General features: G+C 38.6%; 1 protein-coding gene across 1 annotated transcript in view; it reads left to right on the forward strand.

Annotated features, from left to right (window-relative positions):
• LOC135470663 (kinesin-like protein KIF2A) overlaps nucleotides 1-14256 on the forward strand; it is a 33461-nt gene extending 19205 nt beyond the window's left edge. Inside the window, exons 11-22 of the mRNA XM_064749698.1 lie at nucleotides 1171-1326; nucleotides 1575-1717; nucleotides 3976-4050; nucleotides 4606-4652; nucleotides 5213-5301; nucleotides 6489-6599; nucleotides 7150-7217; nucleotides 8738-8864; nucleotides 9858-9959; nucleotides 10297-10369; nucleotides 12262-12324; nucleotides 12824-14256. Of these exons, the coding sequence (XP_064605768.1) occupies nucleotides 1171-1326; nucleotides 1575-1717; nucleotides 3976-4050; nucleotides 4606-4652; nucleotides 5213-5301; nucleotides 6489-6599; nucleotides 7150-7217; nucleotides 8738-8864; nucleotides 9858-9959; nucleotides 10297-10369; nucleotides 12262-12324; nucleotides 12824-12906 (1137 nt within the window). The 3' untranslated portion in view covers nucleotides 12907-14256. The remainder of the gene's footprint in view (nucleotides 1-1170; nucleotides 1327-1574; nucleotides 1718-3975; nucleotides 4051-4605; nucleotides 4653-5212; nucleotides 5302-6488; nucleotides 6600-7149; nucleotides 7218-8737; nucleotides 8865-9857; nucleotides 9960-10296; nucleotides 10370-12261; nucleotides 12325-12823) is intronic.
• Nucleotides 14257-15708: the final 1452 nt, after the last annotated feature.

A 15708-nucleotide genomic window follows, 5' to 3' on the forward strand; every position in this document is an offset into this window, starting at 1 on the left:
AAGTCAAACTTCAACACAGAAACGTCGAAACAATTTAAGATTTCAAGTAACAGTTTTGTCATTTAAACTTGCTTGTACCTGTATGATGTGACAAAAATTCTATACAGTACAGTAACTTGATCAGACAAAGGAAGTTAGTCCTCCTTTTAATCTTTTGAAGACGAAGCCCTTATACGTTGTGTGAGCTAATGTATGTGTCACTCACTCCAGGAGACAACGAAGGATTAAATGTAATATAAATAAATCCCACAGTTTAATTCTTATGCATCAGCAGTGTGAGTGAAACTTTGAGTGAACTTGGACAGATTTGAGAAAATTTCTCAAATCATTATGAAAAGGAAGTTTGAAGTGCGGCAACCCCCAAGCGATCTATCGAAAGGTGATCTGACTGGAAGGCAAGAACAGTGGACACGAAAACAGCTGCATATCACGTACACAAGCCTAGTATAAATTATCGATTTGTATGTCTTTAACAACAACAACAATGTCGCATTGTAGCTGTACCTAGACAGAGCTAAGCCTCCTTAAAAGAAAGCAAGATTAACTGACGATCAATTAAGCTGGATTTGTGAAAGCCTGAATACATTCTAGTGAGGCATTTCTAATTACCGTTTTTGAAAAAGTGTTAGAACTGTAGTGCTTGTTAACGAATTTATAACTGTAATGCATGCTACATTAATAAATTACTTACATGTATTTTTTATCCGATGGCACTTATTTTTCGCGGAAACGTGTTTGCCATGAAATCCGTGAGTGTTGGTACCACGTGAATAGAAAGGCATTTACAGTATTTCTTGTCCATGTATGTTTATAATTCATGTGCATGCGTAAAAGATTTATAAAATAATTTGATGCAGCAGAAAAACAGTAAAATCTATCAACATTAAAATGTAAATTGTGTTCTATACCAAAGTGGTGTAACGTCTGTCTGTATTTGAACAAAACAAAACAATACAAATGCTCAGGTCAAAAGTTAAATAAAATTAAATATTACATGTATGTCGATGAATATAGTGTTACACTGTTTTTTTAATGTTGATATCATTAAACATTGATTCTTTGAAAACCTAGACTGAAAAGTTCATAACTGTATATATTTTTAAATGTTACAGATAGAAAGGATGTAGAAATTATTTCATGAGTGTTTTGGTGTTTCTGTTGTCTCTTCAGACAATGGGAGGGGATTTTTCAGGGAAGGGACAACAAGACTGCACAAAAGGAATCTACTTTCTGGCGGCCAGGGATGTCTTTCGCCTTCTTCATTCTAAATATAAGAAATTGGACCTAAATGTGGGGGCAAGCTTCTTTGAAATATATAGTGGAAAGGTTTGTACCATTTGCAGTTCAAAATATTGATTCTGCTGTTCAGTGCTCATTTGAGAAAGCAGTCATAAATCAGTTTTGGTCATAGCTCTGACAAAGATGCAAATATGATGAAAGCTTGAAATACAAACATTATGAGTTAATTCTTTTGAAATTTCCTTGTGGCAAAAATTTCTCTAGCCCAGAATATTTGTTTCCCACATATAAATCTTTCCGCAAATAATTTTATGTACTAAACCTTTGTGTTTCAGGTATTTGACCTCCTGAACAAAAAACAGAAGTTGCGAGTGCTGGAAGACGGGAAGCAGCAGGTTCAGGTGGTAGGGCTGAAGGAGGAGACGGTGGAGTGTGTGGAGGATGTGATAGGTCTTATACAGCACGGCAACAATGTTAGGTAAGGAACTGTAGCTCATACAACACAGCAGCAATGTTAGGTAAGGAACTGTAGCTCATACAACACAGCAACAATGTTAGGTAAGGAACTGTAGCTCATACAGCATGGCAACAATGTTAGGTAAGAAAGTGTACCTCATGCAACATGGCAACACTGTTAGGTAAGGAACTGTAACTCATACTACACAGCAACAATGTTGGGTAAGGAACTAGCTCATACAACACAGCGACAATGTTTGGTAAGGAACTGTAGCTCATACAACACAGCAACAATTTAGGTAAGAAAGTGTACCTCATGCAACATGGCAACACTGTTCGGTAAAGAACTATAGCTCTTACAACACGACAACAATGTTAGGTAAGAAAGTGTACCTCATGCAACATGGCAACACACTTAGGTAAAGAACTATAGCTCCTACAACAAGGCAACAATGTTCGGTAAGGAACTGTACCTCATGCAATACAGCAACAATGTTAGGTAAAGAACTATAGCTCATGCGACTTGGCAACAATGTTAGGTAAGGAACTGTAGCTCATACAACATGGCAACAATGTTAGGTAAGAAAGTGTACCTCATGCAACATGGCAACACTGTTAGGTAAGGAACTGTAACTCATACTACACAGCAACAATGTTGGGTAAGGAACTAGCTCATACAACACAGCGACAATGTTTGGTAAGGAACTGTAGCTCATACAACACAGCAACAATTTAGGTAAGAAAGTGTACCTCATGCAACATGGCAACACTGTTCGGTAAAGAACTATAGCTCTTACAACACGACAACAATGTTAGGTAAGAAAGTGTACCTCATGCAACATGGCAACACACTTAGGTAAAGAACTATAGCTCCTACAACAAGGCAACAATGTTCGGTAAGGAACTGTACCTCATGCAATACAGCAACAATGTTAGGTAAAGAACTATAGCTCATGCGACTTGGCAACAATGTTAGGTAAGGAACTGTACCTCATCCAACACGGCAACAATGTTAGGTAAAGAACTGTAGCTCATGCAACACGGCAACAATGTTCGGTAAGGAACTGTACCTCATGCAACACGCCAACAATGTTAGGTAAAGAACTGTACCTCATGCAACACGGCAACAATGTTAGGTAAGGAACTGTAGCTCATACAACACAGCAACAATGTTAGGTAAGAAACTAGTTCATACAAAGGGCAACAATGATAGGTAAGGAACTATGGCCCATACAACACAGCAACAATGATAGGCGAGGAAATGTAACTTCTATAACAGGGCAACAATGATAGGTCAGGAACTGTGGCTCATACAACACAGCAACAGTGTTAGGTAAGGAACTGTGGCTCATACAACACGGCAACACTGTTAAGGTTCATACAACACGGCAACAATGTTAGGTAAGGAACTGTACCTCCTACAACACGGTAACAATGTAAGGTAAGGAACTGTGCTCCTACAACACGGCAACAATGTTAGGTATGGAACTGTGACTTATACAGCCCGTCAACAATGTTAGGTAAGGAACTGTAGCTCATACAACACACCATCAATGTTAGGTAAGGAACTGTAGCTCATACAGCACTGCAACTTAGGTAAGGAACTATAGCTCATACAACAATGATGGGTAAGAAACTGTAGCTCTTACAGCCCTCAACAATACTAGGTAAGGAACTGTAACTTGCACAACTCGGCAATTGTGTTAGGTAAAGAACTGGAACTCATACAACACGGCAACAATGTTAGATAAGGGACTGAAGCTCATACAGCACGGCAACAATGTTAGGTAAGGAACTGTTGCTTATACAACACGGAAACACTAAGAGGAGCGCGTTTGATGAATTACACAGCAAGGGTTGTAGTCATGTGGGAGGATACACCACAGATTTCTGGCAAAAACATCAATCAGCACAAATCCAGGTGAATTTTTTGGTATTAATTAAGAATGGCCCAGATAATCACCTTTCACTGAATATCAGCCTCACCTGTATGCATGTTCCCAATCGGTAATAAAGTTTAAATAATTTATAATGCAATTCACTTTATAACTTTTGCAAAATTTAAAATAATTTTAACATTATAAATGGTACAGGTACAAGGCTTATCATTGGTAAGCTTATGCTTAAAAGAATAGATTTGATTAGTGTATACAGATTTTTTCCCCAAAATCTCAAAAAATACAGCTAGTTCAACTATAGCAATAGACAGCAAAGTTTGTGACTGATTTTTGCCAAGCTATGAAAATGGTTCAAGCTTTAATTTAGAAATTTTCTCCTCAGAACTTCAGGAACAACCTCTGCTAATATGCATTCATCTAGATCCCATGCTGTTTTCCAAATCATACTAAGACGGAGGTAAGTGTTGCAACCTTTTCTAACCATTCCAGTTTGCAGCGTTGAGGCATTTGTCCTGTGAACTATTAATGCAAATTTTGTATCCTTATTGTCTGTTTGTGAACATTTATTTCCTAGATTGGTTCATTGCAAGAGCGTTGGAGCTATGCTGCTGTTTCCCCTTGGTCATGCGCTAAAATTGCAGTGTAGAGACTTTCACCAGATAATTTCAGAACTTGGCTGCGTGTATTGGGACGGGAGTGTGGCTCATGTGAATATTAATATCTGTACTGGCGTCTACCCACTCGGAGGTCTAGTGGGCGAGGGGGTTAGCATGCCAGCATAGTGCAATGGCCCTGGAGCCTCTCACCAACGCGGTTGCTGTGAGTTCAAGTCTAGTTCATGCTGGCGTCCTCTCCGGCTGAAAGTGTGTGAAGTCTGGCCGCCCTTCACTGTCTCACTCCCCAGCTCTCATCGTAATCCTGGCTGCCTTCATATAAGCGAAGTATTCTTGAGTATTGTGTAAAACACCAATCAAAACACAAAGTTTACCTACCCTCTTTTTTACGGTTTCAGGAATACAAAGAAACTCTATGGGAAGTTTTCTCTGATAGATTTAGCAGGTATGTTTGTCTTTTATCTTTTTGCTCCTCTTAAGCTTTACCTCTAAAAAATCCTGATGTACACTGCTGGTATTTACGACCATCAGGAAAGATTATACAAACAAAGCAAAACACTTTTGATATTCCAATACACAGGGAGAATCAAGTTTATGTTTTCTGGACATTTGTCATCAGGAATATCCTCATGTAGTATGGAAATTGAAAGTGGTGTTTTCTGATTTTACAAAGTTTAGAAAAGTAGCTTTACGTTGTTGTTTTTTTTTTCAGTAGATAGCATTGAAGGAAATTTGACAAGCAGTTTGTGAGTCACAGTAGCTGAAAGTAGCGGTGAATTCAAAGACAGGCCTGACGCTTTGTGTTACTAAGTTCTGTTGTTGACAGGCTTACACATCTCAGTTGAACTAAGAATTGGTTGTTTTATTTTTTGATCTTATTACCATTTATGTGAGAAATAAAACTTGATCCCTCCATATGAAATTTTGGGCTTGAACATGTCTGATGTAAATATGCATGTATTATTGTTATGATTTGAGAGTTTCTTGGTTATCTCTGCGTGACAGGTAATGAGCGTGGGGCTGACACCTCCAGTGATGATCGACAGACTAGGATGGAAGGGGCAGAGATCAATAAAAGTCTGCTGGCACTCAAGGTAAATAGTAGTACAGCCAATAGGTAGAGATAGATGTAGGCTTTTTTTTCCAACCATTTTTTCAGTATTGCCCTAAAAAAAAACAATAAAGAAAACTACAGTTTTGTCGTACAGGCCAGGACCCATTTTCACAAAGTGGCATGCAACATTTTTTTATCATACATTTTGTCGCATTGTTACCGTACCATTGTCATTTGTGTGCGATTGCTGTACATGTTAAACATCTTTGTGAAACTGGACCCAGGTGGACTGGTAAGATATTGGAATCTTCGTTGCCAGGACCCATGCTGTGTATGTGATTGCCATATATGGCTTATGAGGGGCCTCCTTGGCTGAAGTGGTTAGCATGCCAGCAGGGCGCAGTTGCCCAGGAGCCTCTCACCAATGCTTTCGCTGTGAATTCCAAATCCAGCTCATGCTGGCTTCCTCTCCGGCTGTAGGCGAGAAGGTCTTTCAGCAACCTGCGGATGGTCGTGGGTTTCCTCAGGGATCTGCCCAGTTTCCTTCCGCCATAATGTTGGCAGCTGTGGTATAAGTGATATATTCTTGAGTAAGGTGTAAAACACCAATCAAATAAATAAATAAAAATTTATGGCTTACGCTCTTCAGAGACCATATCTCCTTGATTAATGTTCCGGCTTTCTTTAGTCCAGCTTCAGTATCCGCTCAGTGATAATTCCCACTGTTGTCATGGAAGCATGCTCGAGTTCAATGCAGTCAAATAAAAAAAACACAAAAAAAACTGTGGCTCTCAGTGTGCAAAGCTCTGTTTTATCTTAATGTACAAATGTCCTCAGTGCAGGTAAAGGGTCAAGGGTTAAGAGTTTTCGTAATCTGGATCTTGTTACTGATCACAATCAAACTTCAACCCCCAAGTGCACAATATTTTCTCCATATTCCTGCGTTACTACTGTCAATTTTCAACGTTTTCAACCACAACCTTTTTTCAGTAGAATTTATGCATACGATTAATATGAAAATGATGTAAAAATGTTTTTCCTGTGTCCTTACAGATTCAAGCTTCACAAAACTATGCAAATTTTTTCTCTACCACCCATAGTTCTCTCAGAATGTTTCAAAATATTGGTGGCAGAGGTAGTTGAAAAGGTTGAAGAATTAAGGTGTTTAGGTAAAATTACTGACAACCTGTTAGCTGGGCTGATGAATGTTCATTTGTTTCCTTACAGGAGTGCATCCGTGCTCTGGGAAGGAAGGGAGCCCATTTGCCATTCCGTGTGAGCAAACTTACACAGGTGTTGAGGGACTCCTTTATTGGTGACAACTCAAGGACTTGTATGGTGAGTTTGCCGGGTGAAATTGTTGACTTCAACTGGAAACATGATAGACCCCGAATGGTTGCTACATGATAGGAACAGATGTGGGTCTAAGACGAATGTCTCATTGTTTAATTACAAATCCGGTGAAGTGCTAGTTTTATAGAGAAGGTGTCAAACGTCAAACATTTAAGACCATGGTGATGTTATGTTATACTCTTTTTGGAAAAGAGGCCCCATCCAGGAGCCTCTCACCAAAGTGGTTGCTCTGTGTTCAAGAACAACTAATGCTGGCTTCCTCTCTGGCTGTGCATGGGAAGATCGGCCAGCCACCTGTGGAAGTTTGTGGGTTCCCCCGGGCTCTGCCTGGTGTCCTCGCGCCATGATGCTGGCAACGGTTGTGTAAGTGAACTAGTCTTGAGGCGTAAAACACCTCTCAAATAAATAAATAAAAGTGGACCCAGGCTGTTGAACTATTTCCTTAGAATTGAGTTCAGCAGAGCCTCAGCTGGACTGTAGACAGAGACTGGTGTATTTATGTTATTACCACCTGTGTGTGTCTCTGTTGTTTCAGATCGCCATGATATCACCTGGTATGAACTCCTGTGAACACACACTCAACACTCTGCGGTATGCAGACAGGTATGTAGTTAAGGTTAGACACCTCTTGAAATCATTCGGATCATTATTGCATGTATTATTATTATTATTCTTGGTCAAGTTGTTGAATTGTAATATCTCCAAAACTGGCAAAGGTAGAAGATCCAAACTTTGGAGTCTTAAAAAGAAACATATGAAGCAGCTTTTGATCTTTTCTGCTGTTTTACCAGTCACATGATTTAGCTGCCATTTTGAATTATACTGATAAGGTAGAAAAAATTTTCTCCAAAACTTCTTGTTTACAGTTTTTAGGAGGATTGCCCTACCCATACTGTAAAAAAACTTTCAGTTTGGTATGCAAATAAGGCCAAAATTGACCAATGAACTTGGCTCAAAAGTGGGTCGATTTTTGATTTTAACAAACACACTGTTTGGTGCAATTGACGTCACAATTAGAAATCTGCAAGAATTATTTTTGTACTTTGTGTTGTTTTCACCAAAAAAACAATAAAAATTGGACAATATTGTCCTATGTAAATAACATGGGAACTTCGTGCTAGACTGCATGAAACCATTGACTTCAGTTTACAGTGGGACGGGTCATCAGCTCTGCAACAATGTATTCTTTCTGTCTTCTGTTTTGGGGCACCAACTTCACAACAATATATTTTTTGTGTGTTTTGCCCTCTAGTATCAGCAGAAGATCAAAGTGACCTAGTCTCTATTCTAGTCTTCAGCACTTGGCCAATTGTAAATGATGTTTTGCAGCATAGGATTCAACTCCAGTACATTTCCTTTACATTTCTCTCATGTTTTTTACCATTATCATGAACTTTATAGACATCAGGCTACCAGAGGTGGTAAAAGTCTAGTCGCGTGGTCCCCGGCAACATTGGATAACAGCTTTAATTTGATTCTGAATCTTCAGGGTTCAGAAAATTACAGCTCTTGCTGGTTTCCTCTCCGGTTGTACATGGGAAGGTCTGTCGGCAACCTGCAGATGGTTGTGGGTTTCCCAGGGGCTGTGTCTGGTTTCCTTTCACCGTATGCTGGCCGCTGCCGTATAAGTGAAATATTCTTGAGTACGGCGTAAGACACCAATCAAATAAATAAGTAAATGAATCATAAAAATTATACCCCATGAATACCTGGTGGGAGATTTACTTTTTCGACGGGATACCCCAATACATCAAAGACAAGGGAACCTATAAACACTGGAAACAAAAAAAAAAACATATATATTATTTATTAACTGACTACTATGATCGGTACCTGTCTGAAGAAATAGGTATTTGTCTCTGATGTAGCTTACATTTTATCACTTATTTGCTTTGAAAAATATGTTAAGAACCAAATTGAATACACTGGAATTAAGTTCCCACTTTCTGTGAGACAAATTTATGGGCATCTGCCTTGATTCTAGGAAAAATAAACCCTGCTGGAAATGTGTGTCCATACAGATGTGGTGTGCAAAATTTTTTTTTACACTGTGAAGATGCAGTGTGGGTAATTAATCTTCATTGACTTCACTGAAGGGCGTGTGTGTGTGTTTGCTGTTCCAGGGTGAAGGAGCTTGGACCTGGGGGACCAGTGGAAGGGAAGCCAGCAGATGTAGCCCCTCCTAACAATGTCGATATTGGGACCATGTCTCCGCAGAACAGCGACTTGGCAATGCTGAAAACATCAAATGTAAGATTACCCGAATTTTTCAACCTTTTCAATCACATTTGCAACCAATATTTTAAAACATTCTGAGAGAACTATGGGGTGTAGAGAAATAATTTGCACTGTTTTATGAGGCATGCATCTGTAGTGATGCAAACAGATTATTTTTAGCCTCATTTTCATAATAATTGTATGCAGAAATTCCATTGAAAAAAGTGCTTAGTGGTTGAAAAGGTTGAAGATTTATAGTAATCAACTCTCTTTATGTTACTTCATGTTTTGCTGTATCTGTTTTTATTTTTTTTCTTCGGTGACACAGCTGTTGTTCAATATTCTGAACAACAATGCTGCTGAACTGTTGCACATACAATATACTAAATTTCATTTTTCAGGCCTTCCATATCTCTCATAGTAAACAGTGCTCTTCCACTGCAACTCTCAAGCCCTTCACAATCACGTTGCATATTCAGATCCAGCTCTGGTGGCCTAATGGTTAGAGCGTCCCCCTGAGACCTGGGATCACATCCATTGGTCATGTCATACCAGAGACTTAATAAGTGGTACTTGTTGTTGACTCACTTGTCACTCAGCACTGAAAGGTTAGAGCAAGGGAACAGGACTGGTTGGCATCAGTATAATGCGACTGGGTTGGGTATCATGTCTGGTGTGTTCAGCATGATACTTCAGTGGCCTCAGCATTTCGGCGGCATGCCACAAGAAGACACAGTATATGTACACGCACCTAATGACTCGTCGTTGTCATATGACTGAAAAGCTGTTAAGTGTTACATAAAAGTAAAACAATATGCATTCATCAGATTGCTGCTTTATTTGTCAGGAAGTTTGTCAGGAAGTACCTAGGCCAGCGGTTTACTCCAGTTTCCCCATAAACCAATCAAATAAAAAAAATTGAATCAAACATGGTGTCCATGCACGTGTAGGGAAAGTTGAGATTTAAATACAGCCAGTAACGATATTAAGCTTTTGTTCAGTAAGGTGATGTTGTTGTTGTTTCAGCAAGAGGAGGTGTCTGATGAACTGCTGACATTTCACGAGGCTGTCAATCACATGCAGGAGTTAGAGGAGCAGGTGGTGGACAGCCACCGCAGTTTGCTTGAGGTTAGTGTATAATGAAGTGAACAGGTCAACCTCTAAGAAGGCTCCAGAGCTGATGGGGCAATTGGGAAAGACGTTTTTAAATTTGCTGTGTAGATGCGCACATGAGGTATATTTTAATTTGAAAATTTTGTTTGAAAGTTCATTTTACCTGAAAGTGAAGCTGTTTAACTTTAAAGCTTTTGTGTTTGATAAATGGGGTATAATTTATGACACATAAATGGATTTTATAAGTGAGTAGCTTTAGCTGCTTCTTTATGTATGAAAAAAAAAATGTTCATGAAGTTGTTGGAAAATTAATGATTATTTTTTGTTTTTTTTTTGGTTCATGTTTGATCAGCAATCTCAAAAGTGGTTAGCTGAGGACCGAAAACTGCTCAAGATGACAGATGAAGTAGATTATGATACAGAAGGTATATACCTCCTCAAACAGGAGCCCTTTTCATAGTCACCTTCATATGTATGCCAACTATCGTGGACAAAAGATCAAAGCACAACTCTAATGGTTAGAGCACCCGCCTCGAGGCCAGGAGACAAATCAAACATGCATCGGGCATACCAAAGACTTTAAAAAATGGTACTTGCTGCTGCTTCACTTGGTGCTCAGGTTGGCCCGGTGTCAGTATAATGTGACTGGGTGGGGTGTCATGTCTGGTGTCTTTGGCATGATACTTAAGAGGTGGCAGCACTTTGGCGGCATGGATTCGCCCTGCAACAAAAAGACACAGTGTGTATACACACCGAATGACTCATTGTCAGATGACGGAAATGAAAACTTCTAGAGTAGAACATAAAACTCCAATCAGATTAATAAAATTCTTACATTCATTGACAGTCCATGGATGTCTAAAAAAAAAAAAAAAAGCGCAGATTTTAACTTGTGGCACTCCCACTCCTGGCAATCAAACTCACCTCCTCTGCTCATTTCTGTGTCATTTTCCGGTTGAATCTTGAATACTATCTTGTTAATGTACTACCTTCACCAATTAAACGAATTAACATGGTGTCTTGTGGTTAATTGCTAGAACTCGACAGTACTGAGTGCCTGGCCATCAACAGCCTTTTGGAAATGTCATATGACCTACTTGTGATTTGAAAAAAGCATTGATATCCGCTAGAAAACTGAAAGGTACAGCTTCAGTCTTAATGATCAAATGATTTTCAAATTCCGAGCTATTTTCAATTGAGCACTGAAACAGCATCTGTTACAGTTCTGATCAGCCATGACTGAAAAGTTTAGCATCACAGAACATGTGCTTTTCACTGAAGAGCATCAGCGACACCTGTCTTGTTCGGGACGCTGGTGTACAATGCATGGCGAGTATTACTAATCTAATAGCACGTATCGTATTTATACATTTACATGATTTTTTGTCTGGCACGTACCACTATAGTTGAAACTTTGATCCCTTGTGTGCCCCGTGTACATGAAGCACACACAACCCTCCCTCCCCTCCCCCCTACGAACGTACATACTTTAGGGGCCGCGTCAATGTGCACAGGGATGTATGAGGATGTAGAGGCATTGATGGGACTCAATGTTTCGATAAATGTCAGAATTTTTAAAGGAAAAGACCTCAGAAAAGTAGATCACTTAAAACATAATATACATAAATATACCTAAATTTTTTTTTTTTGATTTTTGTGAAAAGAGTTAAGGGTGCTCAAACATTAGACTTCTAAGGTAGGCTTGAAGGGCCATACTGTCAGAGATTAGGAACTCTAGTGTCACAGGAAGTTTTTTCAACTCTGATCACGACACTGAATGTCATGATAACTCTTTTCACCCATGAGTGAAAGATTACTGAAATGATGTTACCTTTTGGTGACTATCAGGAAAAAAATTTGATGTGACGTCAGAGTTCTCAGATATCAACATTATGGCTCATAAAGCCGACCATTGTTTTCAAATATTTGAATGCCTTTCAACACTCTTAAAAAAACCTGAAAAAATAATTGTAAGTATTTTTACGCATAGTTTTCAGTTGTTAGTAAGATGATCCCTGCTTCATATGTCAAATTTCTTTTACTTTAAAAAGCACAAATGGACTACCTCCATCCATAAAATTGACAATGATTGTGTAAAAGGGAAAAACTCTGGGGTGTATATCATCAAGCAGCAGACAAATAAGTAGATTAAATCTGGACTCGTATGACTGAAGAATAATTCGTCTCCAAACTCACCTTCTAAGTAATGAAACAACAGACCTTCTCTTATTTTCATTTGACTATTGGCATGGGATAAATTGTATTGTGAACATGGCTTTACTGAAATCATACTAAAATACGACTGTTTTACTTACAGCCTATGCACGCCAGCTGGACGCATTGCTGGCCAGTAAGATTGAAGCGTACACTGCTCTGAGAGGTAAGAATTTTTCATGAGCTGCCACAATGCAAATATCTCACTATTTAATCAGCAATAATGGATGTTATTTGTGTCAAACATTGTATGAATGCAGCAGTGCACTTATACTTAAGTCGATATATTTTATGACCTCGCAGTGGGTTTTTGAAAGTTTGGTTTACATTTTAGATTCTATTTATAGGTAGGAAAGAACATTTTTTGGTCTGTTACTGACAACTTTCTTTGCATTAATGAATCAACTGTTTTGTGGTCATATTAAATTCTTCTAGTTGACTCACCAGTGTACACCAAAAGTACAGGAGTGTGTCTTGTTCAGTATCCAAAATCTCCAGTGTTTTCACTAAAATCAGAGAACACTATCAAAATTGAAAAGTACATGACTAAATTGGAAGTAATTTTGGATTAAGTATGATTTTAGTTTTTATTTTTTTGTTTTTTTTGGAAAAACCGTGAAGCTTTATATAAATTCACGCCATGAACACAAGTGATTTTGTTGCAGAACAACTGACGGCATTCCGACAGGAATTGAAGGAAGAGGAATCGCTAAGCCGGAAGATCAAACGTCATCCGAGACGAAACTGATCTTCTGTTGTGAAAAAAAAAAAAAAAGGAAGGAAAAGTAGAAATAACTATTTATTTTGCATTGATATGTGAGGCTGTGGCTAAGTGCTAAACAGCCGTGGCTGTGTTCATGAGGTGATAAGTCATGGAAACTGACATCTGATATTAATATGTCTTGCCCACCAATTTTAAAAAAAAAACAAAAAAAAAAAACACTCCAGTGTAAGACCTGATTTTTTCAGAAGGTAGCAGACTGATGTTCTGTTATTGTTTATATCTGTGTTGATTTCGTGCTAAACATTTTGTGAAGGGCCCATACACAAGGGCACAGGGAATTGATTACTTACTGTGCTGGGTGTGACACCAGTATTATAAAGCAGGTGACTGGACAGTAGAGGTCATATCACAGTTAAGTGAGGGGGGAAGTCTCCACGGCTTGATATCTTTAGGGGGGAAGCGCACTATTGTGTGTTCTTATATGTGAAGGTAAATCCCAAAAGTTTGTTACCTCCTGGAGAATATGCACTATTGTGTGTGAAAGGGAATCTCCAAGGCTTGATATCTCTGTGGGGAAAGTACACTATTGTATGTGAAAGGGAATCCCCAAAGCCTGTTTTCTTCAGAAGAAATCCCAAAACTTGATATCTCTCGAGGAATTTGCATGATTGTGCATTAAGGGGAATCCCCAAGTCTTGATATCTCTGAGGGGAAAGTGCACTATTGTGTGTGAAGGGGAAATCCCCAAGCTTGATATCTCACTGAGAAGTGCCAACTGAAGCCGAGTTCCAGTCATCCTTTGTCTTGATGAAAAATTGTACTATATTACAGTTACAGGTTGTCAGTGTCTTCAGACAATGGTTGTAGAGTAGACATATGGTTATGCTGGTAATTATTAGACCAAGCACAAGATTTTCCTGAACGACTTAGCACATCGCTTTTCTGCAAACTTAATGTTTCCGATGGTAAAGTGCAAGCCTCACTTTTTATAGGGAACAAGAGACATGGCAGGCAGACCGACACGACTGTTTAGTATGTTATCTGTTGTGTTATTAAGCCTGATGTTGTTTCCTGAAACTGTTCGCAGAAGTACCAAACCATCGTACAATTTTTTTTTTTTTTTGATTTTTTAATCAGGGCATGCTTTAATTTTTTTAATGCCCTCGAGATTTACTTACTTGCATCAGTGGTATCAAGTTTTATTACTTATCTTTTATTGCGTGACTTCCATCATAGAATTCTGAGGTTCATGATTTTCAAAACATAAATGTGAGGAGAGGAGGTTGCCAGTTTTATTGTTTGTTATTTCCGCATATGAAAGAATTCCAGCCCACATGTACAAGAATTGTCTTCTGAAAGTGCTGTAGATTTATTTTTGGGGGAGTGGGGGGGGATTATCGTCACATAAGTCTCAATGTTTTTGTTTTGTTTGTTGGTGGGCGTGGTGTTTGAAAGAGAGTGAGAGTAATATTTTTATCATGTACTGAAGCAATATTGACCACATATCTGTTATACAGGTGTGTGGAAAAGCTCTGGTCAATTAACAACAAGCCTGTGACAGGTATTTTGCCCATCATCTTCAAATCTGAGGGTTTGATTTCACACATGTAGGTCTTTAGGTGAAACGTATGTAATAGTCTACAGGAAATAACCTGTGAATAGCAGAGCTTTGCTGGGAGATATGCTCTTGGCTGAACTATAATTCAGTAGCTAATTTAATCATTTTTCCTGTGCTTTGTATTTTTTCTTTTTATATTTTCCTTTCTTTTTATGCATTTGTGTGTTGTAAATTGTAAAACTCCTTTTTCGCTTTACATATTGTTAACTTGTTGTTCATTCACTCTCAGTATGTGTACTCATTCTTTGAGTTATTGTGTGTTTGACTGGAAAAGATTAACGTGTGTGGTTTGCAGTCTCTCTAGTGCCGAGAAGCTGTACATTTCTAGGTTTGCACACTCTAGGTTAGCAACTTCATTCACTTGAAGAATGAGTGTATGAACTTTTAAATCTTTCCAGTTACAGGTACTTAAATCTACATGTTCTGTCTGTTCAGTGCTTCCCTGGTTTCCTAACAAAGTTCACGACCTTCACTCTGCTTGGCCATCTGGTGAAACAGCTGATAAATCCTGATACAGTGACATGCAGAGAATTAATTAACATAATCTGAGCTGTCCAATGAAAAGGAATGAAATCAGTTGTATCCAATCATTGTGTTTGTAAAGCTACTGTGACAGTGACTGGTAGCAAAATGATTTCTCTTCTCCTGTCCTGGACATAAAAAAACATTTTTCTGTGAAGTAGTGTATACTTTGATATTTTGAAAGTGACAAGATTTAATGTGAACATGCGATGGTATAGATGAACTTTGTTCAGCATTTCCTTCGCATTTTGAGCCTGAACAGCTGGTGTGATTTGCTTATGCTCTGTGATGTTCCAATGAAACTGCCTACACTGGCTGAAGTTGTATACAGTTAAACCTGCCTACTGTAATTTTTCAACCTTTTCACATCTTTGCAAGTTGTTTATTCAAGCATATTCTGATGGCATTTATTCAACATTAATGGATAAAATTACCCCTTTTGTGAAGCCCAGAAACCGGCCAGTTCAACCAATGTAGTTTTGTCTCCAAATCAAGTGCACAAATTGCACTGAAAGTCGCTCTTTCATATGTGAAAAGGTTGAATAATTAGGGTGTATATTTGATCCAGTTTTTGCTTACGGTAGCTAAACTTTGTGATAATTTCTGTCAACCGCTATGTATGTCCATGTAAATAGTTACCCTTGTAAATACGAATATAGATAGACAGATAGTCTCACCCAGACAGA

This window comes from Liolophura sinensis, chromosome 7 (assembly GCF_032854445.1).
Source record: "Liolophura sinensis isolate JHLJ2023 chromosome 7, CUHK_Ljap_v2, whole genome shotgun sequence".
NCBI lineage: Eukaryota > Metazoa > Mollusca > Polyplacophora > Chitonida > Chitonidae > Liolophura > Liolophura sinensis.